General features: G+C 45.3%; 1 protein-coding gene across 1 annotated transcript in view; it reads left to right on the plus strand.

Moving 5' to 3' along the window:
• Nucleotides 1-27,159, plus strand: part of RALGPS1 (Ral GEF with PH domain and SH3 binding motif 1) — a 315,889-nt gene that overhangs the window by 234,122 nt on the left and 54,608 nt on the right. Inside the window, 2 exon segments of the mRNA XM_030919367.1 lie at nucleotides 23,655-23,792; nucleotides 26,285-26,378. Coding sequence (XP_030775227.1) covers nucleotides 23,655-23,792; nucleotides 26,285-26,378 — 232 coding nt within the window.

Here is a 27,159-nt window from a genome sequence, read left to right on the forward strand (position 1 = left end):
CCGAGAAGAGGCATGTGTAGTTAATTGCCTGGTGTTTTGAGAGGAAACCACTGTTCTTTGAGCTTGTTGACTCTTTATATTTACATTATATACATTTGTGTGTGTGTGTATGTATGTATGTGGTTATGTTGCTACTCTGAAAATAATTAAATCTGGACAGTAAATATCAATCATTAGAAGAAAGTTATATCTTAATGATTAATCAGCTCTTTTTTAAAATGCACAAACTCTGTAACAATGCTGTAAAATTTTTAAAGCACTTAAAATTCCACTATTCTAGTACTTTGTGGTTCCATATTTTTGTTAAGTAGTTATTTTAATTTCCTTCACTATTTCCCTATTGTTTGACATTAGAATGTTTCCAAGTTTTTGTTTGTTTGCTTTTAACCACCGTAGATTTCCCTGCGATAAATACCCTGGTGTATACCATGTTTTCCCTTCTTTTAGAATTATTTCCTCAGAATAAGTTCCTGGGAGTGCAACTGCTGAGTCAAAAGATATCAATATTATTCTGGCTTTGAAATCCCTGATACTTTTCCAAAAGGTTGAACCAGGCCACCCTGCTCCAGCAGTATATGGGTTTCCCAATTTCACCACAACCCTGCTAGCTTTCACACTGGTCTTATTTTAAATTCAGTGATAACTGGATTTTAGATGGTGGCTTTTATTTATTAATTTACGCCTCTCGGTTCACTCCATGGCTCTGCCCAGAGCTCCTATACTTTTTCTCTGTTGCCCCGTGCTGTGGTTTGATTGACGTCTGCCTACCTCCAAACATGAAGCCCTAATGAAAGAATGATGATTGGGCCTAGACATTCCTCCTTGTTTATGTGGAAACTACCTCAACAGATTTTAAGAAAGGGCAGTTGAGAGATGTTTAAACTATAAATGGACTTGGTGACACCTCTTATTTAGTCAAGGTGGTCCCAGTAATGAATGCAGACTCTGTGCTTCTGGGAGTATGTTTATGTCTCACTTGAATTCTAGAAGACATCAGAGTTAACGTTAAGTCATGATGTATAATTTAAGACAGAGATGAAAGAGTTCCCACTGAAAACAGCCCTTCTTTCTAGGTGCTCCGTAATTACCAAGACAGAGGTCTCCATGTAGGGGCAGGACTCCTCGTTGGAGAATGTCTGAAGAAAGCTGAAGGCAAGCCCGTTTGCTCTGCCCTTGCCCTCCCCTTCTGGGCACCTGGAGAATTGGCCACAAGCACAGCAGAGGATGGATTAGGCTATGGGAGGGGCAACCTGAGACTAGCCCCCAGGTCCCCTCTTTGAGCCTCTGCTGTGAAGTCATCTGTGTTGTTGGTGCTGAAGCCTAGAACCCTCAGCCTTGTTCCTTCTCTGCTAACTCCTTTTCTCCTCTCCACCCCGTGTTCTGAAAGCTTAGTCCTGAGGCCTAAAAATGGAGCTGCTTCCCTGGGTCAGAGCCTTGGCTGTGCCCCTCTAACAGTGCTTTTGACCCATCAGGTGACCGCTGGATCCCCACCTCCCCAGCATTAGCTCCTGGACCCATACTACCCCAGCAGTGGCCCTCATGGACGATTCGTGCAGGAACACATGAAATCTGAGTTTCCCAGAGTGTGGGCATGCACCACTTTTGGTCCTCATGATTTTAGATGGCATTGTAGATAACCTTACTTCGATAGCGAAGTATTTATCTTAATGTGATTAACACATCAAACTTACTATTTTACTCAAAAAGTTAAGTAAAAAATCATGTAGTGTGACCCAGCAATGCTACTCAGGGTGTATACCCAAAAGAAAAAACACATGTTCAAACAAAAACTTGTACATGAATGTTCATAACAGCACTATTCACAATAGCCAAAGCATGGAAACAACTGAAATGTCCACCAACTGATGAACAGATAAATGAAAAGTAGTATATGCACACAGCGAAATACCATCCAGCCATAAAGGCAGCGAAGTACCGATCCATGCTACAACACTGATGAACCTTGAAAACGCCAAGTGAAATAAGCCAGACACAAAAGGTCTCATATTGTACAATTTCATTTATATGAAATGTCCAGAATCAGTAAGTGCATAGAGACAGAAAGTACATTAGTGGAAGCCTAGGCTAGAAAGGCGGGAGTGGGGAGTGATTTTGCTTAATGGGTGTAGCGTTCCATTTTGAGGTGAAGAAAATGTTCCAGAACGAAGTAGAGATGATAGTTACACAACAGCATGAATGTACTAAATGTCACTAATGGTAAATTTTGTGGTAGGTGTACTTTGCCACAATAAAAAAATATAATAATATAGGTACTATGTTGGTAAAAATCATGAAAGTGATATGTGAGTAAGGCAAAAATAGCCTTGCAGTATATAAAGCGAGATAAGAAATAGAGCTGCTGGGCCCTGACACTCCAGCTGGGTTGTATTTCATTGTTGAAATCCACTTTGCTGGAGGGAGGACCAGCTTGACTTTCAGTGTCTACAGGAGGACAGCTGCTCTGTGCCTGGCACTGAGTTAAGCACTTCATCAGTATTATCTCACTGTGAGGTATACCCTCACAGTGGCCCTCCAAGGGAGGTGCTCTTATTCTCCCTGTTTTTTAGAAGAGGAACTCCGGCCACAGCGCTGGTCAGTGGCAGAGCCAGGTGGGCACACCTACCCTCCAGGTCCTGTGACAACCTGCATCTTTTCACCCAGGGTTCCTCCAAGGTATCCCAGTTGAGTTGTCACCTGCTGGTGACACCTGCTACCCTTATGTTTTCAAAAATGGGGCAGTTACTTCCCTAAACTCATTTATCGACTGTTGGAGGACCTAGAATTCTTCCTCATGATGCCGCCTTTCCCAGGGTTAAGTAACTCCAAGGGACCAAGCCCTCCATCTTTCTGACTCAGGCCGGGGAGGGCTGCATGGAGGCACAGCAAGCCTTTTGCTCCCATTCCATGTTTACTCTGAGCAGCTCTTAGACTAGAGGTAGAGCCCCAGAAGATGTGGAGCTCTCTGTAGATGCTTTTGAACTCTGATACTATTCTAGGCAAAATAATTCCTATTCAGTGAGATATTTGAGGCCTAGCCCTGCCACTAACCAGGTCTGTGGCTTGAGACAAGCTTCCCAACCTCTCTGACCTTTCATTTGCTCATCTAGAAAATATATATAATTGCATTTACATAAATGGAAGACTGGATGTACTCTTTGTTGTTCATATTATTTCATTTTAAGTAATTATTCATGCAGTTATTTGTTTACTGTCTGACATCTCTGCTCGGCAATAAGCTGCACAAAAGCAGGAACCATATTGGCTTTGTTTCCTGCAGTATTTGTGGCATGGAGAACATGATGGACTCTCGATAACGTTATCTATTTTTTAAATTTCAAACTTTTATTTTAGATACAGGGGTAGAGATGCAGATTTGTTATGTGGGAATATTGCATGATGCTGAGGCTTGGGGTATGAATCTCATCACCCAGGTAGTGAGCATGCCACCTAATAGGTAGTTTTTCAGCCCACATCCCTCCTCCCTCCAGCCTCTAATAGTCCACAGTGCTTGTTGTTCCTATATTTATGTCCATGTGTACCCCGCGTTTAGCTCCTGCTTATAAGTGAGAACATGCGGTATTTGGTTTTCTGTTCCTGTGTTAATTTGCTTGGTATTATGGCCTCCAACTGTATCCATGTTGCTTCGAAGGACACGATTGCATTTTTATGGCTGTGTAGTATTCCATGGTGTATATGTACATTTTCTTTATCCAGTCTACCATTGATGGGTGCCTGGGCTGATTCCATGTTTTTGCTATTGTGAATAGCGCAGTGATGAACATGTGAATGCATGCGTCTTTTTTTTTTTTTTTTTTTTTTTTTGAGACAGAGTCTCACTCTGTCATCTAGGCTGGAGTGCAGTGGTGCAATCTCAGCCCACTGCAACCTCGGCCTCCTGGATTCAAGCGATTCTTGTGCCTTAGCCTCCTGAGTAGCTGGGATGACAGACATCCACCACCATGCCTGATTTTCGCATTTTTAGTAGAGATGGGGTCTCATCATGTTGGCCTGGCTGGTCTCAAACTCCTGATCTCAAGTGATCCTCCTGCCTTAGCCTCTCAAAGTGCTGAGATTACAGGCATGAGCCACCACACCCAGCCTGAATGTGTCTTTTTGATAGAAATGATTTATTTTCCTTTGGGCGTATACCCAGTATTGGGATTGTAGGGTTGAATGGTAGCTCTATTTTAAGTTCTTTGAGAAATCTCCAGACTGCTTTCCACAATGACTGGACTAATTTACATTCCCACCAACTGTGTGTATGTTCCCTTTTCTCTGCAGCCTGACCGGCATCTGTTGATTTTTTAACTTTTTAATAATAGCCATTCTGACTGGTGTGAGATGGTATCTTACTGTGGTTTTGAGTTGCATTTCTCTGATGAGTAGTGATGCTGAGCAACTTTTCATGTTTGTTGGCTGCCTGTATGTCTTCTTTTGAGAAGTGTCTGTTCATGTCTTTTGCCCATTTTTAACAGATTATTTGATTTTTGCTTATTGATTTGTTTAGGTTTCTTATAGGTTAGTTATTAGGCCTCTGCCAGATGCATAGTTTATGAATATCATCACCCATTCTGTAGGTTGTCTGTTTAATCTGTTGATAGTTTACTTTGCTGTGCAGAAGCTCTTTAGTTTAATTAGGTCCCACTTGTGTATTTTTGTTTTTGTTGCATTTGCTTTTGGGGACTTAGCCAAAAATTATTTGCCAAGACTGACGTCAAGAAGAGTATTTCCTAGATTGTCTTTTAGGATTTTTAGTAGTTTAATGTCTTACATTTAAATATTTGATACATTTTGAGCTCATTTTTGTGTACAGTGAAAGGTGGGGGTCCAACTTTAACCCTCTGCGTATGGTTAGCCAGTTATCCCAGCAGCATTTATTGAGTAGGGAGTCCTTTTCTCATTGCTTGTTTTTGTCAGCCGTGTTGAGGATCAGATGGTTGTAGGTGTGCAGCTTTATTTCTGAGTTTTCTATTCCCTCGATACATATTTATTGAATAAAAGAATGAAATAATGCCTGAGAAACACTTAGCACGATGCTGGGCACACAGTAATGCTAATAGATGTTAGTCACTGGTGGTGGTGTTATCATTATCATTACTATTGGTGTATTAAAGGCATTCACATGAAAACTCTGATTCTCAAAACAGCCTTGCAAGGTTGGAGTTATGCTCATCTTGCAAAAATGGAAATTAAGATTCAGATAAAGTAAATATATTAACTTGCCCAAGTCCTTTAGAACTTACAGGAAAGTCTGTAACCTAACATTGCCCTAAACTCCTCTTCAGTAGATGCAAAACCCTGAGTCCCTTCACATAGACCAGGAATTGGTAGCACTATTGATATATAATTATACTTTTTTGAGCACACATGTCTTAGAAATAAAGCACATTTTGTGGGAGGCAGCACAGTACCTGTGAGTTTGGTGTATGAGAAGTTGTGGTTTCCCAGAAGATAAGCAGAATTCCCAGGCTGCCACCCCTGCCCAGACTGCAGCTGGCCTCCCGAGCTGTGAGCCCCCAGCCTGGGATTCTCTCTGCACACCCAGGTGGGGACCCTTCGGGCTGGATGTGGGGCTCCCATGGAAGACAGGAAGGACACAGGCACTTCTTCAGTGCTTGGCCATTGTCAGGCCCATGAAGGGAGTAGGGAGTGTCTGGTTTTTCTCACTGTTGTATCCTGTGAGTCTAGCACAGAGCTTAACTGAGAAAGTGCTCAGCAGCTACTTGGTGAATAAACAAATGAATGAATGACTGAATGAATGAACAAACCTGCCGTGTGCCAGGCACCATGTTGGTTTGCTTCTATGACCTCATTTAATGCTCAGCCTGGACACGTGAGGTGAGAGCACATGAGATGAGGCTCAGAAGGGTGAGGTTGTTTACCGAGGGTCACCCAGCGGGGTGGATGTTCAAACCAAGTCTCCCTACCTCCTGTGCTATCGCGGAGAGTAGGGAGGGCTCCTGGCCATGGAGAATCCCCTTCCCCAAACAAGAGAGCCTATTTCGCCTCTGGCTGTGATAGAGGTTCAGAGAGGAGGCAAGGGCAAGGGAATAAGTCGTTGTCAAGGCAGTCACGTGCTTTTTCAGCCCTCACTGTGAATGGAACAGAATGTGGGGCTGGAGGAGGGAGAACACAATGGAGAGGAGTGGAAACTGAGGCCTGGGTCCTTATTTCTCTGTAGTCTGGGCCTGCCACTTTCTACTGATGTCTTCACCATCACCCTCACCTTTACTGAGCAGTGACCTCAAGTATACCTCATTCTGTCTACACCTCCACGTGAAGGAGGCACCGTAGTTACTCACCCCGTCTACAGAGGCCAAAACTGAGGACCAGAGGAACCGTTCTGGCCAAGGAACTGTCCTGAAGCCACAAGTCAATGGCAGCCTTCCCCGCCACCCACCGAGACCACCTGGCTCTAGAGCCCCACCCTGTCCAGGCTGGCCTGCAGAGGATCGCTTGGTCCTGTAGCAGCTGCTGCTATTGCAGAGTGCGGCAGGCCTCCTGGTTCTGAGTCGAGTTCATCCACTGGTCAACATTGGTGTCTTATTGTTGTCTTCCAATGTTGGAGCTGAGAAGTCTCAGAAGGCTTTGTTGTGAGGTCCATGGTAGGCGTGGTGCTGACACCAGGATCTTACTGAAGGAAGCTCCAGAGCCCAGCAACATAGTGGAGCTGGGCACCATAAGCCTGTTCAGTGAGGTTTGATGGGCTATGATTTGGACTTGTCTTCCTGAGCTCGTGGTAATCCACGTGGAACTAAGTCCGGTTCTGGTCTGGAGATGTTTCCAGTGCCCATCAGGACATCTGCCCCCTCTGAGGGCAGGGCCTGTGCCCCGACCCTCTAGTACTGGACTAAGGATCACAGAGAGTGGGGACCACACAACTCACCTCCCAGTGTGAACACAAAACAGAGGTTCATGGCTGACAGGTGGGCCCCTGGAGTCTACCCAGCCATGGCCAGGAGGTTGAAGGAGCAGGGTTTGTGGCCAGCCAGACCTGGATTCAAACCTCGGCTCTTCCACCTGTGGGCCAAGAGACCTTGGGAAACTCACCCTACCATTCGGAGCCTCAGTTTCCCCACCTGGATGAAGAAGGTCATGATGCTTTCCTTGGAGCGCTTTTGGTAGATGAGCTGAGGAGATGGCTCAGGTCAGCCCACATGGCAGCACCCCTGCCCTGGCTCAGCAGCTTCACACGTTCAAATGCAGTCAAATAAGGCCAGGATGGGAAGGGCAAGCTGAAGCCACGCCGTGGATCAGGGCCCATACTCAAGAGTGAGACCCGGGGTACAGTGTCAGCTCTGCCACACAGTCGCTGTATGATCTTGAACAAACCACTTAGCCTCTCTGAGCCTCCCTTTCCTCTTCTGCAAAATGAAGACTCCATGAAATTGTACAAGCGCTGCTCAGCCCAGAGCTTGTGACCATGGTCACCATTCCCAGCATTCTTTTGCCTGCAGGCTCCTGTTCTCCCACCCCATGCTCTGAGGCAGCTCCCTTGACCCAAGAGCCTCATTTGAGTCCCACCTCTACCAGTGATCCTGTTTGTGAGCTCTGGGTCACCAGGGGCCAGATCACTGTCAGGAACCCTCACGGAAGGAGAGAAGCAGGCCTTTTCCCAGACCAGTACCCACTGCAGCCTTTGAAGAGAACACTTGCAAATTAGTCCTCTTTCACCATTGCTTTAGGCTTTCCAGTAGGCTTTCCAGTCTCCAAATGGGCCTTCTCACTGATATCCCTAGGCTACTTTACCACCCCCTCACCCCACCCACACAGCCATCAGCTGCATAGGTGCAGCCCGTGCAGAGTAGGCATTTGTATGCCCTTCATGGCCAAGTATAAGCTCCTGTTTCCTGCATTTGAGATGCTAGTGCTCAGGGAGTTGGCATGAGGCATCCTCATCCCCATCTCAAGCTGGACTCGACAGAGATGCCCTTTCCTGGGCTCTTACAACTGGATTACTAGGGCAGCCTCACTACTGAGTCCCAAAGAGGCATTCGTCCTCAGAATTCACCAGATCGGGTGCAACCGTAAAAGCCACCCAAGTGCTTGCTTTCTGCCCCAGGGATTTGGGTGGCATATGCAGAAGGAGTTTGTGAGCTTCACAGACCTCTGACGAGGGGGTGTGGCTAGAGTGGGTGTGATCCATTAAGAGTGAATTCAGGGCCGGGCGTGGTGGCTCACGCCTGTAATCCCAGCGCTTTGGGAGGCTGAGGCGGGCAGATCACGAGGTCAGGAGATTCAGACCATCCTGGCCAACGTGGTGAAAACCCATCTCTACTAAAATACAAAAAAAAAAAAAAATTAGCCGGGCGTGGTGGCACACACCTGTAGTCCCAGCTACTTGGGAGGCTGAGGCAGGGGAATTGCTTGAACCTGGGAGGCAGAGGTTGCAGCGAGCAGAGATCGCGCCACTGCACTGCAGCCTGGCAACAGAGCGAGACTCCGTCTCAAAAAAAAAAAAAGAATGAATTCAGAAGTTGGCAGCTGCTGCCGCCGCCAGTCTGTGATGGTGAAACAGCCCCGTAGATTTATATGGAAAAAAATGTGCATTCACTAGAATTTTATGGCATCCAAAATCCTATCTCTTTGGGTCTTTATATCTGAATACCATAATTACTAGGGGAAAATATCGTGCTTAAAAAAAAATCAAAGCATTTGACATATCATCAGATGTCTACTAATATTTCATGGATAAACAGTCCTTCCTGCCTTCTAGAAGCTCCTTCTCCCACAGGGAAGCAGGTGGGAAGGCTAGCAGCTACCATACAGCGTCATAGCTGGTCTGGTGGAGTGTATAATTCAATTACAGCAGAGGGAAAAGGGAAATAAAGAGGGTCAGGGTTACTTTCATGGTTTTTTAATTTTTTTTTTTTTTTTTTTTTTTTTTTTTTTTTTTAGACAGAGTCTCGCCCTGTTGCCCAGGCAGGAGTGCAGTGGTGCGATCTGGGCTCACTGCAAGCTCCACCTCCTGGGTTCATGCCATTCTCCTGCCTCAGCCTCCCAGTGGCTGGGATTACAGGCGCCCGCCACCACACCCGGCTAATTTTTTGTATTTTTAGTAGAGACTGGGTTTCACCGTGTTAGCCAGGATGGTCTCGATTTCCTGACCTCGTGATCTGCCCACCTTGGCCTCCCAAAGTGCTGGAATTACAGGCATGAGCCACCGCGCACGGCCAGTTTTCTAATTTTTTATTTTTTATTTTTTGCTTTTTGTGTTTTGCCTGAGTCTTTGCAAGAGTTTTTTGTTTTTGTTTTTGTTAATTCAAGTATTTAGGCAGAATGTGTCTAGGGATAGATTTCTTTCCTGGAACCTAATAAACTCAGAATGTATCTAGGGATAGGTCTGTTTCCTGGAGCCTGATAAACTCTGAGTTCTATCCCTAGATACATTCTGGCTAACTACTTGAATTCAGGATAACACCCTTCTCTGGGTCATCTCTCTGTTCTCAGGCCCCTGTATCCCTTTATGTTATTTCTTCCCCTTCTTCCCTTTCTCTTTTCATTGGCCCTGAGGGAGAGCTTGCCAACCTTGCCCACCACATCCATGATGCAAATCTCCGCAGTGTCTGCCTCACTCCTTATTACCTCTGATGTTTACTTTCTAAATTCTTCTGCCATGTTTTTAGTGTTCTTTGATTTTTTTCATATCTCATACATCTCTCTTTCTGTCGCATCCACCTACAGTTTCATCTCTGACAGTTCTCTCTTATCACAGAAGCCTTGTCTTCTTGTACTGTATTCAAAAGAAAAGTTGTTTGAACTTTCTTTCGAATCCTGGAATAGACTGTTTGGGGAGGTGTGGTCTCTCTTATCCCTCTACTTCTTCTACGTGCACTTCAAACCCATTACTTGGAAGTATTCCTTCCTGTGTTCCTTTTTGGATTTTCTTTCCCCTGAATGTGCCCTTGAATGTAGAAAAATCTATTCAGCTTTGGAGTTTATTAATAGGCAAAGCATTTGGGCTTCCCTCCGGACACACTCCAGTTCTTTTCTGGAAGTAGCAATCTACAAATGAATGTGAGAAGATGGGGGGCAAAGGGTAAGTCAGAGCATTCTAGAACTCCTCCAATCAGCTACTACTGGGCAGTGAGTGTTCTGGTCATTGGCCCAAATTTTCTGGTTTTGATAGCCTTGAATCACTGTGTCTTGGGAAAAGCCCCAGGAGATATGAATTATTTTGGTTTCAAGAGATAAGGTATAAATCTGTTCAATTTCTGTCCTGTATATCTGCCCTATAGTATATTACATTTCTTAGATTCTAGCAGTAAGGCTGTCTGTCCGTAAGTCTTAGTTTGTAAGGAGGTTTTTAGTGGTAAGTCAGGGGAAGCTCTGTGAGGGGCTGCCTAGTCTCTTCTGGAAGGTTTCCAGAAACTGGTCTGTACCCCCATCTCCTCCTAAAGCTTCAGGGATTTTTTTCTCAAGTAACTTCATTGAGGGCCAACATTATCCAGATAGTCTGCAACCCTTTCACATGCGTTATCTCCTTTCCTCTTCAGCCCTGTGAGAAAGTTACAGGTACTACCTCTATCTCCCAGATGAAGAAAGCAAGGTTCCAGGAGTTGAATAACTCACCCAGAATCACACTGAACAATAAGTGGCAATGCCAGGATTTGAAAACAGATGTCTCAGGTTTTCGTAGTTTTCATATCTTTCCTCCAGCGTATGCGTTGAGCTACATGTGAACATGACATATGACATAGTATATGTGAATGTGGGTTCTATCTGGGCTGGAATCCTACCATTGTCACAGAGTGACTTTGGGCAGATTACTTAACATCTCTGGAGTTGAGGAGAGTAGCCAGGGCCGGGGGAGAGCAGATGAATGAACTCTGTGAATGCTAAAGACGTGGCCAACCTGCTTTTGTTTCACTCGTCTCTTGATTCCTTTGGGGTCTCTCATTGGCACCTGAGGATGATTCTCTCAAGTAAATATATGCTAGAGGATTATTTATTTTTATTTTTTATTTTTTAGCAGTTTCATGCCCTTAATTGTTTGTGTAATTAATGCCTCTGTTGAATGTCCCTCTTCTGCCAGGCCGTATGTAGGCCTCATGGGTTCCGGGACTGCGCCTGTCTGGTTCTCCTGTATACCACTGGGTCTAGCATGTGGGAGGCCCTCAGTGAATATTTGTAATGCTAAGACCCTTTCATGATGGTGGCATGCATCGCTGAGTGAGCTGGTCCCTAAGCTCATCACCCTGTGCCCTTGCAGCTTCCTCTCCGCACAGTGACCTGCCACCTTCCTTCAGGGTCCTTGCTTCTTCTAATTGGTCAGCAGACAAGCTTTCCTGCCACTTTGGCCTCTCTGTTCCCTGCAGAGCACCCTCTGACAATGTAGCCAGAATGTCCTAATGAGGGGAGCATTGGCCACAAGGCCTGCTGGTACAGCAGAAGGGGAAGTCAGAATTGAGTAAAATTGGTGCCGGAGAACCACCACACCAATTGGTGCAGGGCAGAAGGATGGGTCTCAAGGAGGTGACCGGGAGACCAGAGTCCAGAGGGTCAAGTTTCTTGGGTCCTTTTCCAAGGGAATTGAGTCTCATGGGCAGAGGAGAGGCAATACAAGGAGAGTACGTGTAGATGGGCCTTCCAATCTGAAGCTGACCCCAGCCAGTGACGGCCCAGGCTCTCCCCTACCTTCCCATCCCACCCCACCACACAAAACCAGACTAACAAGAGCACTGGCTATTCCATCACCCCCTGCTGGCAGAGCTGAGGGCTGAGTGCTTGGCCTGCCCTGGGGGAGCTTGGTTTCCAGGCTTGGTGGGAATAGCGCTGCCTACAGACCCTGACCAGGGCATTAGGGTTGCAAGGGGCAGGGCTGCTGCTGGGCCAGCTGGATCTGGCCGGGCCAAGTGCCTTGTGTCCACAGGGTGTCCTGGAGAAGGGTAGAGCCCACAGAGATGGCTCCTGCCATGGAGTAGAAGGAGCCTCTGCCCACTGAAAGCCTGGGACCTCCCCATAGGGACTCACATCCTCTCATCTCTGTTGAGAAAGGCAGGGAGAGATCAAAACACCTGAGCCTGAAAACCACAAATAAATTCACAGTCAGATGCCTTTTTCCTTCTAAAGGGCCCAAGGAACTTGACCCTTTCAGTATTTCATTTCGGCAAAATCAGTAAAGAATTTGCTTTAAGAAAGTGAAAATCAGTTTTGATCTCGCTAACCCTCTGAAAATCTGTTGCTTGTTTTCCAGAGAATGCAGGGATTGGTGATTGAGGTTTAGAATGTTGTCTTTTGTTAGACAGTTTCCATTGAATAATGAATAAAGCTGACAGTTTTGCATCGCCTCCGTTATTATTTTTGTTATACTTAAAGACTAGGTACAGTGTGGTCACAGATACACGAGTGCATTGGTGGAAGTGGAAAATACTTTGGCGACTGAAGCGGCTGTCTGTGATCTCACTCTCTGGCCGGGATCCTGGTGGCCTCGGACGTTCGGGGAGCCTTTCTGTGCACAGTAGCAAATCTCTGAGCCAGGGTTGGAAAGACAAGCTCAAGAGTGTTTTCCTTGGCACATGGGCAGCCTCGGTTCTACCCAATATAGAGGCAGGTTTCTAAGGCTTTCACTGGGGGAATCATCTTGCATTTCCTTTTAGTGACGTTAGCTCCTCTGGAAGCACTTTATAGCACTCTGAGAAATATGAGTATTTAGCTTACAGATACCACAGTGTGGGGCTGTGCCTTAACAGAGTGACTGTGGAGTGGGGTGCCTGGTAACCGCAGCCACCCTTCCACTGAGCAATAGAATTTCAGAGGCCAGGTTGAAGGGAGTCGTGTATGTTCAAATAAAGATTCAGCATGGGGTCCAGTCATTTCCCTAGCCATTTTCTGAGCCCCTGCTCTGTGTTAGGCTTGGTGCTGGGCCCTTGAGCATGCAGAGATGCATAAGGCACAGCCCTTGCCCTCGATAAATGCTGTAATCGAGGAAAGGACAGTGTGCTCTGTGAGCCCAGGAGGAGCCAGTTAGCAGCCAGGAAGGAGAAGGAGGCACAGAGGCAAGGGGAGGAAACCCCTCTGCTGAGGCTCAGAGGCATGAGACAGGCATCAGGGGGCTACATGGAGGGGACTGGCATACTTGGGGCATTACATGAGAAGTGGAGGAAGAGGCTAGAAAGGTAGTGTGGGGGAGAGCTCAGAGACCTTGGATGCTGTGCTAAGGAGTTTCACATTGTCTGTTGGGATGGAAAGCCTCTGGGTATTTTTAAGTGGGTAAGGGGCACAGTCTAATAGGGTTTGAGAAAGATCACAGGGTATAGACTGGACTGGAAATGGAGAGACCAAAAGCAGGGAGATGAGTGAGGGGTTAGGAAGCACTAACAGGTTGGAGTCAATGTCTGTGGCCTTTAAATCTAAACCTAAAGACCAACCAGTGGCTGAGAACACTCGGAAATTCTTGCGTTTAACATATTGCTCTCCTTCTCCCTGCCAAAAAAGTGTTTGCTTCTTTAATAGAAAGAAATATCTTGCCTTTTTTTTACTTCTAAAACTGTAGTACATATTCGTAGCTAAAGGTTAAAATAATATAAAATTGTATAAAGCAGAAAATAATCCTGAAGTTCCATACCCAAAGATGGCTATCGATAACAGATTGAGCAATGTATTCTCTGTGTGTGATCTCTCTGTTGATATAGGTATACCTGATGTTTTTCACTTAAAAAAACGTATCATGGATATCTTTCCATGTTAGTTCTTAGAAATATATTTTATCTTTACAATAGCTGCATGATGTTCCACTACTTGGATATAAAATAGTTTATATAAACCATGCATTTTTTGTATAATTATAAATTACAAACAATGCTGCAATGAACATTTCTAATTAATGTTTGCCAATTTGTAGTAGTATTGCTGTAAATTTCTAGAAGTGGAATTACTGGGTCCTAGAAAACCACATTATTTGAAATTTTTGATAGATACATCCAAATTCTCCTCCCAAAAGTTTCTATCAATTTATGCTATAGTTACTCTTGTATAGTGTGACTTTTTCTGCACACTCATCAACACTAAGTATTATCAATTTTTATGAACTTTGTCAGTATAAATGGGAAAAAATATCTTGTTTTAGTTTGTAATTCCTTGATTAGTACTGAGTCTTGGGAATCTTTCACATTTTTATTTACATTTATACTCTTCCACAATTTGCACATCTTTTATAACACTATTTGCATTTATTGTAGGAGCTCTTTATATATTAGGACTATTGACCATCTTATAAATTGCAAATATTTTTCCTGCTCTGACATTTGTCTTTCAGAAGCTTCATGTATGGTGTTTTATATGATCATGCAGAAGTGTGTGAGTTTTAAGAAATGGACCCCAATGTGTCAGTCTTTTTTTGATGGTTTTGGGTCTTATGTCACACTTAAGCCTTTGTGTACCTCAGCATTATAAAATTATTCTCCTGTATTTTATTCAAGTACTCATATCATTTAGATTCCAACTCCCTAATTGATCTGTAATTTATTCTGTTTTAGGAATGAAGTAGAGATCCAACTTTATGTTTTTCCAAATCAATAATCATTTGTCTCAGTATCATTTATTGAAGGATTGTTCCTTTTCCTATTGATTGGAAATATACCTTCATCATACACTAAATTTCTGTGTCTCTATGTATGTGTTGCTGGGCTCCCTACTGTGTGCTGATGGTTTATTTGTCTAACTCTGTAGCAGTACTACACTGCCTAATGACTGGGCATCACAGCACATTTTATAACAAGCCCCTCTCTTCATTCTTCATGTTAAAAATGTTTATTTTCATACATTTCCTCTTCCAAGTGAACTTTGGAGTCATTTCAGATATGAAATGTGTATGTTAGTTAGGCAATAATCGACATCCTTGCAATGTTGTGTCTTCCCATCTAAGAATATTATATATTTCCTTACTTATTTACATCTTCTTTCAGTTCTTCAGTTATTTTTACTTAATTAGTTTTCCTTAACTACCAAAGTGTTACGTTCTCGTTGTAACAACTCGAATACAAAGAGATGTAGATAAAAGGTTTGTATTCTTATGAATTGTGCCTTTATTTAGTAAAATGGGTTCTTCAGAGAGGGATTAATAAGCCCAGAATGTGTGTAAACTTGATTTTAATAAATGTTACATATGATTTTTCTACCAAATATGTTTTATTCATATAGGTCTTACAGATTTCTAAGTTTATTCCCAGGTGTTTTATAGTTTTGCTGTTGTTGTAAATTGCCCTTTTTTCCATTGTGTTTTCTAGCTGATGATTACTGTTATATAAGAACGACATTGATTTATGTATATTTATTTTGAAGTTAACTTCACTATTCTAATAGTTTTTCAGTTGATTATCCTAAATTGTCTAATTATATCACTAATGTGATGACTAATCATATCACCTACAAAAACGACCCCGTGATGTGCATCTTTAATATTTATTCCATGTTTGTCATCTTGCTTTATCACATTGGCTAGTGCATTCAGCGTAGTGTTAAATGATAGCAGTGTGTCAGATATTCTTGATTTATTCCTATTTAATAAGATTTTGACATTAAGAACATTGTTTTAATTTTCTAATATGTGTCCTTTATCACATTAAGGAAGTCTATGTCTAACTCTGTGCTTTATCAGGACATGCCAGTGAGTTTTTTTTGATAATGTTTTATTTGGAATCTCTGCATCTTGATTTATTAATGTGATTGGTCTATTTTTTATGCCACCTCTGTCAGGTTTGGGTGTAATGGTTATGCTGGAATCATAAAATGAACTGCAGATATTTCTGATTTTTCCTGCTCTGGAACAGTTTAAGTAACATTAGGTTTGTCTTTTATGGTTTTATGCATGAGTTCCTTAAAATCATCTAGCTATTGTATTTTAATTATATTAGGTTGGTGCAAAAGTAATTGCAGTTTTTGCCATTAAAAATAATGGCAATTACTTTTGCACCAATCTAATAGTATCTTTCTCCATTATTAATATTTTTTTCTTTATTAGTAAATTAAAGTTTTTTGCCTCTTCTTGAGAGAACTTTGAGAAGATACATTTTCCTACTGAGCATTCATTTCATCTAGATTTTCAAATATGTTACCGTAAAATTTACACATACCACTATTTTAACATCTCTTCCATATTTGAAATCGTATCCCCTCTCTCATCCCTAATATTGTTCATCTGTGCTTTTTTTTCCTCAATCGTACATACCAAAGGATTGTCCACTTCATTGATTTTCTCAGAGAACCAACTTTCAGTTTGATTTATCACTCTGCTTAGACTGTTGATTTTTTAAAAATTCATTATTTATGCTTTTATATTTTAAATTGTTTTCTCGTTTCTTTTTTTTCATTTTCTAGTTCTATGTAATGAATACTAAGTTCACTTTTTAAATGTTTTTAAATTATTAATATAAGCATTTGAGGCTGTGGACTTTTCTCTCAGTAGTTACATGGCCTTGTATCATTGTGGATAATTTTTATATTTTAATTTTAACCTATTTTTTCATCTCTAAATTATTTGGTAAGTGTTTTTTTCTTTCCCAAATAATTATTTTTAAGAATTTGTTTTTACCCCTGGGACAGAGAAGGGGGTGGAATTGCTCCAGACACCCCAAAGGCACACGGGTTATGAGTGTGGGAGGTACAGTTTCCCCAAAAGGAAATCAAAGGCTGTTTCCAAAATAGGGAGTGGGTGTTAGGCAGAAAAAAGTGTCAGTTTCGTCTCTATTCCCAATTGTCATTGAAGGGTTAAATGAACTAGCACATGTAATATACTCAGCACAGTGTCCAGCAAGAAAAAAGGCCAATAACAGTAACCAGATGCATGCCCTCCCCTCATGCCCCTTCTTACTACCAGTCAGAACCCCAGCACATGCTATTCCAGCCATTGCACTCTGGGGGAACATTTGTAAACAGTGGGTTACCTCCTTGTGCCTGTACATTACCAGGCGATCCCCAGGGCATGAGGGGATCTATAGTTGTGTCCTCATTTCACCTTGGGGAGCCAGGAGGTGATTTGGCTTCCCTGGACTTCAGGATTCTGTCCAGACAGCAGGACTTTGCCCACGTGCCTTTGTGATTCATGAGCCACAACCCCAAGTCATACACAAGGCCATGTGCTCATCCAGAAAGCGTGGCCTCTGACCACCTGCCATGTGACTGCCTGCGCCCGCCCCCTTCTGCAGACCAAGGAAACTGTCTCAGTGACAGTAAGCATCCAACAGCTTTCACCAAAAGAATACTCTCTAAATGAGGATTTGTTTTGAAGCCCTGTTTTGCTTGATGGATATTAATTAGCAGGTGCTAGTTAATACTCACAGTCTTCCCCATCTTCTCAGGGAGCCTGGGCCGCCTGCTGAGATCTCATCATGCAGTAGATGGAATTGCTTTGTGCTCTCTTAAAGAGAGCACACACACCCTAATGAGCTGCTGCTCTGTTATTTCATTTGGAATTTATCAGGACAGTTTATGTGATCAAACCACACAAGTATAGTTCTGGATGCCAGCCCTCCTCAATACTGAAGTTTGAAAGTGATCTTTTCAAGGCAGAGCAGGAGAACATGGAAAAAAGTCTTTCATCTCAAACTCTGAAAAAGGGAGAGAGAAAAAATGGAAAGTATAAGATGGAAATGTGGCACATTTTTATGCTGTAGAGGGTTTTTTTTTCCCCTCAACACAGCAGAATTTTCCTTATTAAAAAGATAGCTGTATGAGAAAAACCAAAACCAGACTCGGGATGGAAGTGAGACGGGGTGGCGATGGGAGAACAAGGGAGCAGTGAGTCTCTGGGCTTGTGGGAAGCCCTGGTGCCAGCCGCGGGCTTTGGCTTGGGGAGGCTGTGAGCGCCCAGCTTCAAGCAGGCTCTGGGCCATCAAGCATGGGTGTCCCTCAGCTTCAGAGAAGGTGTCTGTTCAGAAGAGCACCTCCTTTGTCAGCCTGGCACTCCCTCCTTGGGGCTGGGTGTCCTGTAGACACCTCTGGTGGGGAGCCTGTATTCACTGTCAGGGAGCAGGTTTGGCCACCTGCCCTGTGTTGAGGTCAGCCCAGCTACGGAGGGCTTCGGTAGCAGAGCGAGCTGCGAGCTGCTCACTCCGGCCCTGTGGGTCTGCCTCACCACGGCAGTCTGGTTGGCACTCATGTGGCAGCTACAGCAGTGTCACCAGGCCCTGTGTGGGGCATGGAAGGAGGGAGCAGAGCCCAAGCATGGTCTGGGATCTGTCTCAGAGGAGGTCCAGTCTGCGGGTGGGCATGGCCATGGGGCAGATGCCAGCTGCCAGCAGTGTCCTGGGGATTGGGGGAAGACAGGCCACAGCAGGGGTCCTCACACCGCCAACTCTTTGCCTGTAATCCTCATCCCTGTGCCAGCCAACGACTTCCAGCCCCCAGCCTCCAGCCCCTAGCACTGCTCTCTGTCCCAGATCTTTGGAGTCAGGCAGTTCTGAATTCACATCCTGATTCTCTCACTTGCAAGCTGTGTGATCTTGGCCAAGTCACTTCACTAAGCTTCAGTTTCCTAATACGTAAAATGGTGGGGAACAGGAGTGCCTTCTGTACAGGGTCACTGCCAAGGTGCCATGGTAAAAGCAATACCTAACTTCCCTAGAGTAGACAGTGGCTGTTACTGTCAGGATGGTTTCCCCCAACAGGTCTGCACCTCTCAGCCTTGCCTGGTCCCTCGCACTGTCCAGCCCCAAGGCAGCCAGGGCCAATGGCTGATCCCATTACTGTCCATCTTCATAAGGCCAACATACAGTATCATCTGCTATAGTAACTCTGTGTATATAGGAATAGGAAGTGAGATGTCCAGCTGTGCTGTCCCAGTCCAGGTGACAGCTCCAAGCACTGGTCCAACTGAGGGGTGGCCACCATGCAGTCGGCATTTGGGCGCCATCCATGGTTGTGGCAAACCCAGCTGGGCTCGTTCCTCCCATGCTGCTGCTTCAAATGGGGCCAGCCGTAAGGTCAGCTCAGCTTCTTATGCACTTCAGTGGTCCAGGCCCTGGACTGGGAGACTCTTGTAAACCACTGTTATTACCCTTATTCACAGTCAAGGAAACTGAGGCCCTGGGAGGTAAAAAGGCTCGCCTAAGGCCACCCAGCTGGTGAGTGGCAGAGCCAGCGTTCCGAGTCTCCTGGATCCGTGCCCCACGTTCTCTTACTTATACTACAGCTGCTTGTCATGTGGCAGAGCTGGAAGGGCCCCCAGGACTGGATGGGCCACTGATGATGGGACCTGGGGGCTGACGAGACTGATCATAGTGGGCGTGAGGGAGGTGGAGAGTAGCAGGTGGTAGATGGCACAGGGGAGGCAGCTACAGTAGAGTCATGAGCCCTCTTGGAGAGTGTTGACCCCATAGGGGAAATCAGGTGGGGACAGCCATAGCTTGGGTTCACCTACGCCCCTATCTTGCCTCACTGGCTGCCATACATGAGAGTCTGGCTAGAGTAAAAGAAGAACCGCCCATAGGCAACCTGGACAGACCTGTGCTCAAATCCTGCTTCTGCCACTTGCCAGCTGTGTGGCCACAGACAAGCGGTGTAACCACTCTCAGCGTCAGTTTCTTCCCTTATAAAATCACAATGAAACCTCCCTGACAACAGCATTTGTCTTATGAATCAATAGTCTGGGCAAAGCTCTTAGTTTAGGACCTGGCACCCAGTAAGTGCTCGGTAAGCATTAGCTCTCTTTGTCATCACCTGACTGGTGGCGGCTCTCTCTTCAGCCACAAAACGAGGGTAACATGTGCTTCATAAGGTTATTGTATGATTAAATAAAGTATGCCTTCACTCATGCATTCCTTTGTCAGCCAGCATTTACCAGGCAGCTCCTGTGTGCTCGGTTCTAGATGGTGGAGATTGAGCTCCTGGAGCAAGACACACTTTCTGCCCTTGAGGTGTTAGGCCTGATGCAAACAAGTGTCTGAGTGCAGTTGTGGGGAGTGCCAACTCCATGTAGGACTCAGCACTGTGCCTGACACGGTTCAAGTGGAAGGTGGTTATTCTTATGATTTCATTATATTTTAGGCTTATACATATCTCTGTTGTGGACTAATACAGTACTGAAAAGATTTCTGTGGATTTGTGCAGCGTTAACTGTGGGAGACTTGCTGCTTGTGCTGTGGTTTTTGTTGTGGGAGTGAAAGGCTATTTATATGGAGGTTCTTTCCAGGCATTGCCTAGGCTCAAGGTCTCCCCATGTCACTGGAGCCAGGAGGCTTCCTTTTGAGGGGTGCTCTACCCAGTCCTCAGCAGGTATGGCCTTGGCTCACACTCCTGGGTGTTGAGGAGTAGGCAGGTGTGAGCATCTGCATGTTTTGTAGAGGGGAATTATGAACTCTGTGGGCCTCAGTTTGCAGAGCACCACTCAGCGATCCACCTCCAGGAACCCAAGAGGAGGCCCAGTGCCCGGCACCTGTCCTCCCAGGGCAGCATAGGGTGCACCTTTCGTGTTGAGGGTGTTACTTGAGAAAAGGCAACTCCCTCTGTGTTTCTGATGACCAGTGGGTGGGAACATGGGTGCAGCAGCCTGATAGACCTGGGTTCAAATTCCATCACCCTTGCTGTGAGGCCTTGGGCAGGTTTCTTAATCTCTCTGAGCTTAGTTTTCTCCTCCTGCTTAGCAGGGTTGGTGGCAGGATCCCATGAGACAGGAGGGAAGTTCCTGCCTTGGATTTGATCCCCAGGGAGCAAGTTTCCTTTCCCGCCATCCTACCCTCCAATTTCTCTGCTCCTGGGCTGAGCTTTCACTCTGCCACTCTGAGCCAGCTGGACCGAGGTCTGCACATTGCGTCTGGAATAAAGCTGTCCCATGTCCCACATCTCTTCACTCTCTGCCATGCACTAGAGGATGCTTTTTGTTGTAGTTGAAGCGGTAATAGCATGTTCAGGATTGCCGTTGCGGAGGCTCCAGGGTGGTAACTGAGTTACATTTTTAAGAGGGGAGAAGAAAAACAAGGTGAAGAGAGAGAACAAATCTGTGGATTCAAACTCACCAAACTTGGAGCTTCTCTACAAGGGAAATTATTTCTAATTATTAAAATTTTGGAAACATGGTACCGCCAGGAAGAAAGGAAGTGGAAATGGCTCCTGTGAGAAGCATCAGCATATGTTTCTGTGATTTAACAGTTTCCCGTAACAATGTGCATCTATTTTAAAAGCAGACGAATGACTCATGGTATCTAGCACCAGTGCTCCACTGTAACGGCAGGAAGTGGAAGTGTGTACTCTGGAGGGGGCAGGCTTGGGTTCGACTCCTGTCTCTATCATTTACCAGCTGCATGACCTTGAGCAAGTTACACATCCTCTCTGAGTTTCCTTTTCCTTCTCTGTAAAATAGGTTGTTAGAAGAATAAATCAGATAATGAACATATAACTCTTAGTGCAGTGCTCATCTATCCATGCACAAACCCTCACAACTTTTATGTAATTACCCAAGTTAATTCCAATGTTTGTAATAATTCTTAGTTGTTTAATAGTAAATTTTTAAGGCTATAAATTTCTCCCTGATTACCACTTTGGTCAGAACCCATAAGTTTTGATATGTAATATTCTCCTTGTCATTGTCTTCAGATAAATTCTTCAAACAGATTTTTTATTTTTTCTTTGACCTAAGAGTTACATGAGTGTGTGTGCATGCATGTGTGCTTTCATATTTGTTGTTAAATCCTAGATGTAGTAAGGTCAATGAAAATAGATAATATAGCATTTACTTTTTAGGACTTACTGAGGTTTTCTTTATATACAATCAAGTTTTGTACTCCATGGGTACCTGAAAAGAGTTATTTTCATTTATAGAAAACCAAGCTGCTGCTTCTTCTTCTTCTTCTTCTTCTTCTTCTTATTATTATTATTATTATTATTATTATTATTTTTAGACAGAGTCCTGCTCTGTTGCCCAGACTGGAGTGCAGTGACCCGATCTCAGCTCACTGCAACCTCTGCCTCCTGAGTTCAAGTGATTCTCCTGCCTCAGCCTCCCGAGTAGCTGGGATTATAGGTGCCCGCCACACCTGGCTAATTTTGTATTTTTGGTAGAGATGGTCTTTCACCATGTTAGCCAGGCTGGTTTTGAACTCCTGACCTCAGGTGATCTGCCTGCCTTGGCCTCCCAAAGTGTTGGGATTACAGGCGTGAGCCACCGTGCCTGGCCTATTTTTTTGTTTTGTTTTTGTTTTTTGAGACAGAGTCTTGCTCTGTCATCCAGGCTGGAGTGCAATGGCACGATCTCAGCTCACTGCAGCCTCCTCCTCCTGGACTTGAGCAATCCTCCTGCTTCAGCTTTCCAAATAGCTGGGACTACAGGTATGCACCACCATGCCCAGCTAATTTTTGTATTTTTGGTAGAGATGGAGTTTTGCCATGTTGCCCAGGCTGGTCACGAGCTCCTAGGCTCAAGCAATCCACTCACCTTGGCCTCCCAAAGTGGTGGAGTTACAGGCATGAGCCACCATGCTCTGCCCCAAGCTTGTTAACTTTGTTACTGTAATACTATATCACTGCATCAATATATGTATGTATATATGTATAGATATGTGTGTGTGTGTATGATGTATACATATATACTTACATAAATTCTGGAAAAGATATACCAAAGCCTCCCTCTATGGTTGTGTTTTTCTTGAACTCACTTTTCATTTCTAACTTTCTTTTTTACTATGTATAATTTGATGTGTTACTTCTTTATGCATAGAAATTTGTAACCATTAGATATTCTCGATCACCTGGACTTTTGTTTTTTAGAGCAAGCCCTCTTCCTTGCTTTGCTTAATGTTTGCTGCCTTGAATTCTGCTTTATGTCACTTCTCCTGCCCAGCTCTGCCAGTGTGGTGGGCACGATAGCGGTGCTCATGGAGGGCAGCTGAAAGGATGTTCCATCCTTGGCCCGTGCAGATCTCCAGGTGGTCTGGAGCTCGGCCCTGCAGCTAGTCAGCCAGCTAAGAGCTGTGTAGTGGCTGCATAGCCAGCGGCCCTTCCCCTTCCCCAGCCAGGCAGTTTGTCCTCAAATCCCCCCAGCTTATCACTGGCCTGTGATGGATCTTATTAAGATCCTTTTAGACATAGGTTTGATCTTCAAAAGCTGTGCAAACTAGATGTGACTATTTCTGTAACATAGCGGTATTTTTATTTCACATCTTATTTTCTTATTAGGCACCATTGGCCAAATTCTCTAGCTTTAATTCTTTGTACTGAGAGCTGTTGCTTTTTTAATTTTTTCTTTTGTTTCTTAGTTAATGTATGGTGAGGTGGAGGTGGGGTAACAGACAGACAAATAGACAGACAGCTGGGCAAATAAAGAAAAAACTGAATTCAGCCCAAATGGGTGTTCTCCTGGACATGGCACTTTAGACCTATTAAACTTCAGCAGTTGGTAAGAGACACAAGTGCTCAGCCCTTTCATGTCCTGTTATTTTCTAGTTGGGTTGCAGATAAAAGCCTTATTGCTGGAGAGTATTTGAACTAGAAATGCTGAAATCTTGCCAGCATACATTGTGGTTGTTGCTCCAGATGTTTGATTTATAGTTGGGCAGTGCTGTGTGAAAAAATTAGTAATCAGGATTAGAATTAAAGTCCAAAGATTATCTCAGTTTTCCGTAAGTCGCCCTTTATATTTTTTAGCAGATCAGTACTGTTTTGTGCTATTTGGTTCTGGTTTGTGGTAAGCTCCTTCCGTCATGAAATATCTTGTTTAATTTTAGGAATCTATCTTCTGGATTTAATCTACATTGATTCTGCATATCCTGCCTCAGGCAGCATCATGGAAAATGAACAAAGATCCAATCAGATGAACAATATTCTTCGAATAATTGCTGATTTACAAGTTTCCTGCAGCTATGGTTAGTACCCTTGTTGTTAGAATTGTGAAATCTTGCCTCATTGAAATTTGGGTCCTATCAGTGAGAAAGCTCTAGAAACCAGACAAAGAATTACAAAGTTCTTCATTTTAATATCTTGAGCATCAAACATGTACTAGATCCTTTTATACATAGGTTTGATCTTCAAAAGCTGTGCAAACTAGATGTTACTATTTCTGTGTTACAGGTGAGGAAATTGAGGCTGAAAACAGTTTAGTCACTTGTCCATCCACAATCACACATCTAGTGAGTGGCAGAGCCCAGGTCTTTCTGGCTCCTGGGTCATTCATTCATGAAGAGCTTTCTGGGCAGCTCTCCTCCAAGCAGATTCAGAGATCAGTCTTCTTTCTTCTGTGACTCTGCCATCTCCATGGCCTCAGAATCCTCCACTGGACTCTGCATCCAGCTGGCAGGTGCAGGATGAGAGAGAACAATACAAGGGTGGGTTTTATGGACCAGGGTTTTAGTGGCCAGTGCAGGCCACTTTTGCTGACAGGGGCTAGGAAATATAATCTAGCTGTGGGCCTAGGAGAAGGGAATCGATGTGGTAAGGGACGTGGCCACACTCTGCTGCACTTGGCCAGATCCACAGTGTGTCCATGATGGTGGGTGTGTAAGAGGGATGGAGAAAATCACTGGAGATGATGTCAGAATGCTGGATGGGCCATCCATGTGGGGACTGATTTTACCCGAGAAGATGGCAGACTTGGGGTATGGAGCTTGACTGTGAGCCAGGTGCTCAAGTCTTCTGGGAATTAGCACTGATGAGCACGCGGCCAGTCAGCCAAAGTCAGCCGTGAAGGGGGTGTGGTGCGTGGGGTGTGGGGCTCTAGGCACCTGCCTCTGGGGAGCAAGGCTTTCACAAGAGGGCAGAGGAGTAAAAGTCTGGAAGCACCAAAGGCGGGGGGGTGGTAGGAAGGAACCCAGCCTCACCTGCTGTGCATAGGGTGTGAGAAAATCCACAGCCTCCGTTTGGGAATGTCACGGGGAAGCCAGGGTGGGTTCACCGAAGCAAGAGCCCTGCTCACCAGCCCCTGCACAGCATCCCCAGGCAGGGTGGGGGTTCCCACACTTCAGGGCAGCTTTCCTCTGACAGGAAGGGTAGGAGGCACCTGTATTCCCAGTGCAGGGTTCGCCTGGCCCAGGCCCTTTCCAACACAAATACATGGACACTTATTGTCCCGCTGGCCAGTAGAGCAACCACAGACATGGGCTTCAGGGTCAGATGGACTCTGCTTCCTATTCCAGCTTTGTCTCTTGAAAAGTCACTTTCTCCCCTTGAAGGTTTTCTCATGCATGAACATGGAGATAGGATTCATGCAGAGCCCTTAGCACAGTCCCTGGCGTTTCACGAGAGCCCAGCAAATGCTCTCTCACCACTGTTCACCTTTACCTGCGCCATCTCCACCATCAGCTTTGTGAAACAGGTGTCATCCTCACTTCACAGAGAGGACACTGAGGCTTCAGAGAAACAAAATGATCTGCTCAGAATCTCGCTATGAAGGGCCAGAGCCATCAGGTGCTCCTGCTGCACCTGGATGCACCTCCCCAGAAAGCGAGGATCCGCCCCACCCTCTTTTCTGCTCCTCTTCATGACCTCCTCTACTCCCTCCACCTCTCCTCTTGACTTGTTCTGTCCCACCCAGTGGCCCTCTCAGAAGGAGTGCAGTGACTATGAAGGTCTGCAGAGAGCAGCTGACACCAGTCCCTCCAGAGATGGGCAACACCATGTGGCAGAAGCCTCCCATCACCTGGAGTCCAAACCCAGCTCTGCCTTTCTCAGCAATGCGACCTGTGCAGGTTGCCACAGTTTCTTCCTCTGTGCAATGGGGATATTGTTTCTCCCACGTGAGGCAGGTGTGAAGGTTAACGAAGATGACTCCTGTAAAATTACCTACTGCAGAGCCTGGCACAGGCATGTTCAGGTGCCTGGACCCCTCCCTTTCTTCCTAGGATGCAGCAGTTCCAGTCATAGGCCAGCTTCTGGGTTAGGCCTCCACACCTGGCTGGGCAGGGTCTGTTCATTCATTCTTGCATTCATGTCACACAGCTGGTGGGTAGGTATAGGAGGCTTGCCCAGTTACCCCAATGGAAACCTGTTTTAGGGCACAGACACCTGGCTCTGGTCTGTTCTGGAGGCCAGGGAGCCATCTTTCCCCAGCCCCTGATATCTGAGTGGAGGCACAGCTCCTCCTTCCTGGCTAAAAAATCATGGTGACCTCAGAGTGTGGTGACTAAGGCCCAGTCATCTGGGGGGCACTCCTTGAGGGCAGAACCCAGGCCTGATGATCCCCACCACCATGTTCCAGTAGTCAGCACAGGGCCAGTCCCCAAAGAGCGTCAGCAACTGCTGGAAGAGTGAATGAGTCTCACTATCCCAGGGGCATCTGAAATCAGTGATTTCTATACTTCTTATTTGGGGGCCCAAAGATGGAGAGAGTCTAACGTCTCTGGATTTGGTCCACCTTTTGCAGATCACCTCACCACGCTGCCCCATGTGCAGAAGTACCTGAAGTCCGTACGCTACATTGAAGAGCTCCAGAAGTTTGTGGAAGATGACAACTACAAGTAAGTCCCCACCTACTCCTGTGTCAGGCCTCCCAGCCCCACTTTTGTCTTTAGCGCTCAGGTCCCTGCAAGTGGCCTAGCCCTTGTTGGGACCAGTGAGTAGCCACCTGCAGGGCTTATCAAAGTCCACGGCAGTAGCACCCAGGCCCCAGCACACACAAGCACATGCGTGCAGTGTGATCTTCGACCTCACAGCCCCACAGTGGTGATGTCTGAACAGCTGTCATACCCATCTCTGCCCCATCCTCGTAGGTCCCCCGGTTCAGAGGAAGGTGTCGTGTTAACTTCTCAGTGTGGCTTTCCCACATGGCACAGATAATATGAACTTGGACTCCACAGCTGTGAATGGCACAGGCTTGGTGCTCTGGTTCTCACAAGTGACTCCCCCACCCACAGTGCTGGGTGGCAAGGCAGCTTCTAGCCATATCTCCAAGAGCTTGTTCCATGGATGAGACAGTTCTTTATAACTGTCAGCTCTCTGCAGTATTCAAGGCCCTACCTCCTTCCCTGTAGAGCCCCTGTGGATAGACCCAGTTCTCATAACAACCCCATGGGCCCTTTGGCCTCATCTTCCACTAACCCTGCTGAGGCTTTCAGTGCTTTCTTCGTTTGTGGCATCTGGGAATTTATCCAGCATTTCTATGTATTTGGAGGGAAAAGAAGGATTTTTCATGTTAACCCTGTCTGCCATACTGCTTGGAAGTCCTCTTGGCTCATTTTCAGCTTGAGACTAAGAACCTCAGTACTTTTTCGTATGTCCTGGTATTAAGGCAAGTCCCAG

Source organism: Rhinopithecus roxellana, chromosome 16, assembly GCF_007565055.1.
Source record: "Rhinopithecus roxellana isolate Shanxi Qingling chromosome 16, ASM756505v1, whole genome shotgun sequence".
NCBI classification, from domain to species: Eukaryota; Metazoa; Chordata; class Mammalia; order Primates; family Cercopithecidae; genus Rhinopithecus; species Rhinopithecus roxellana.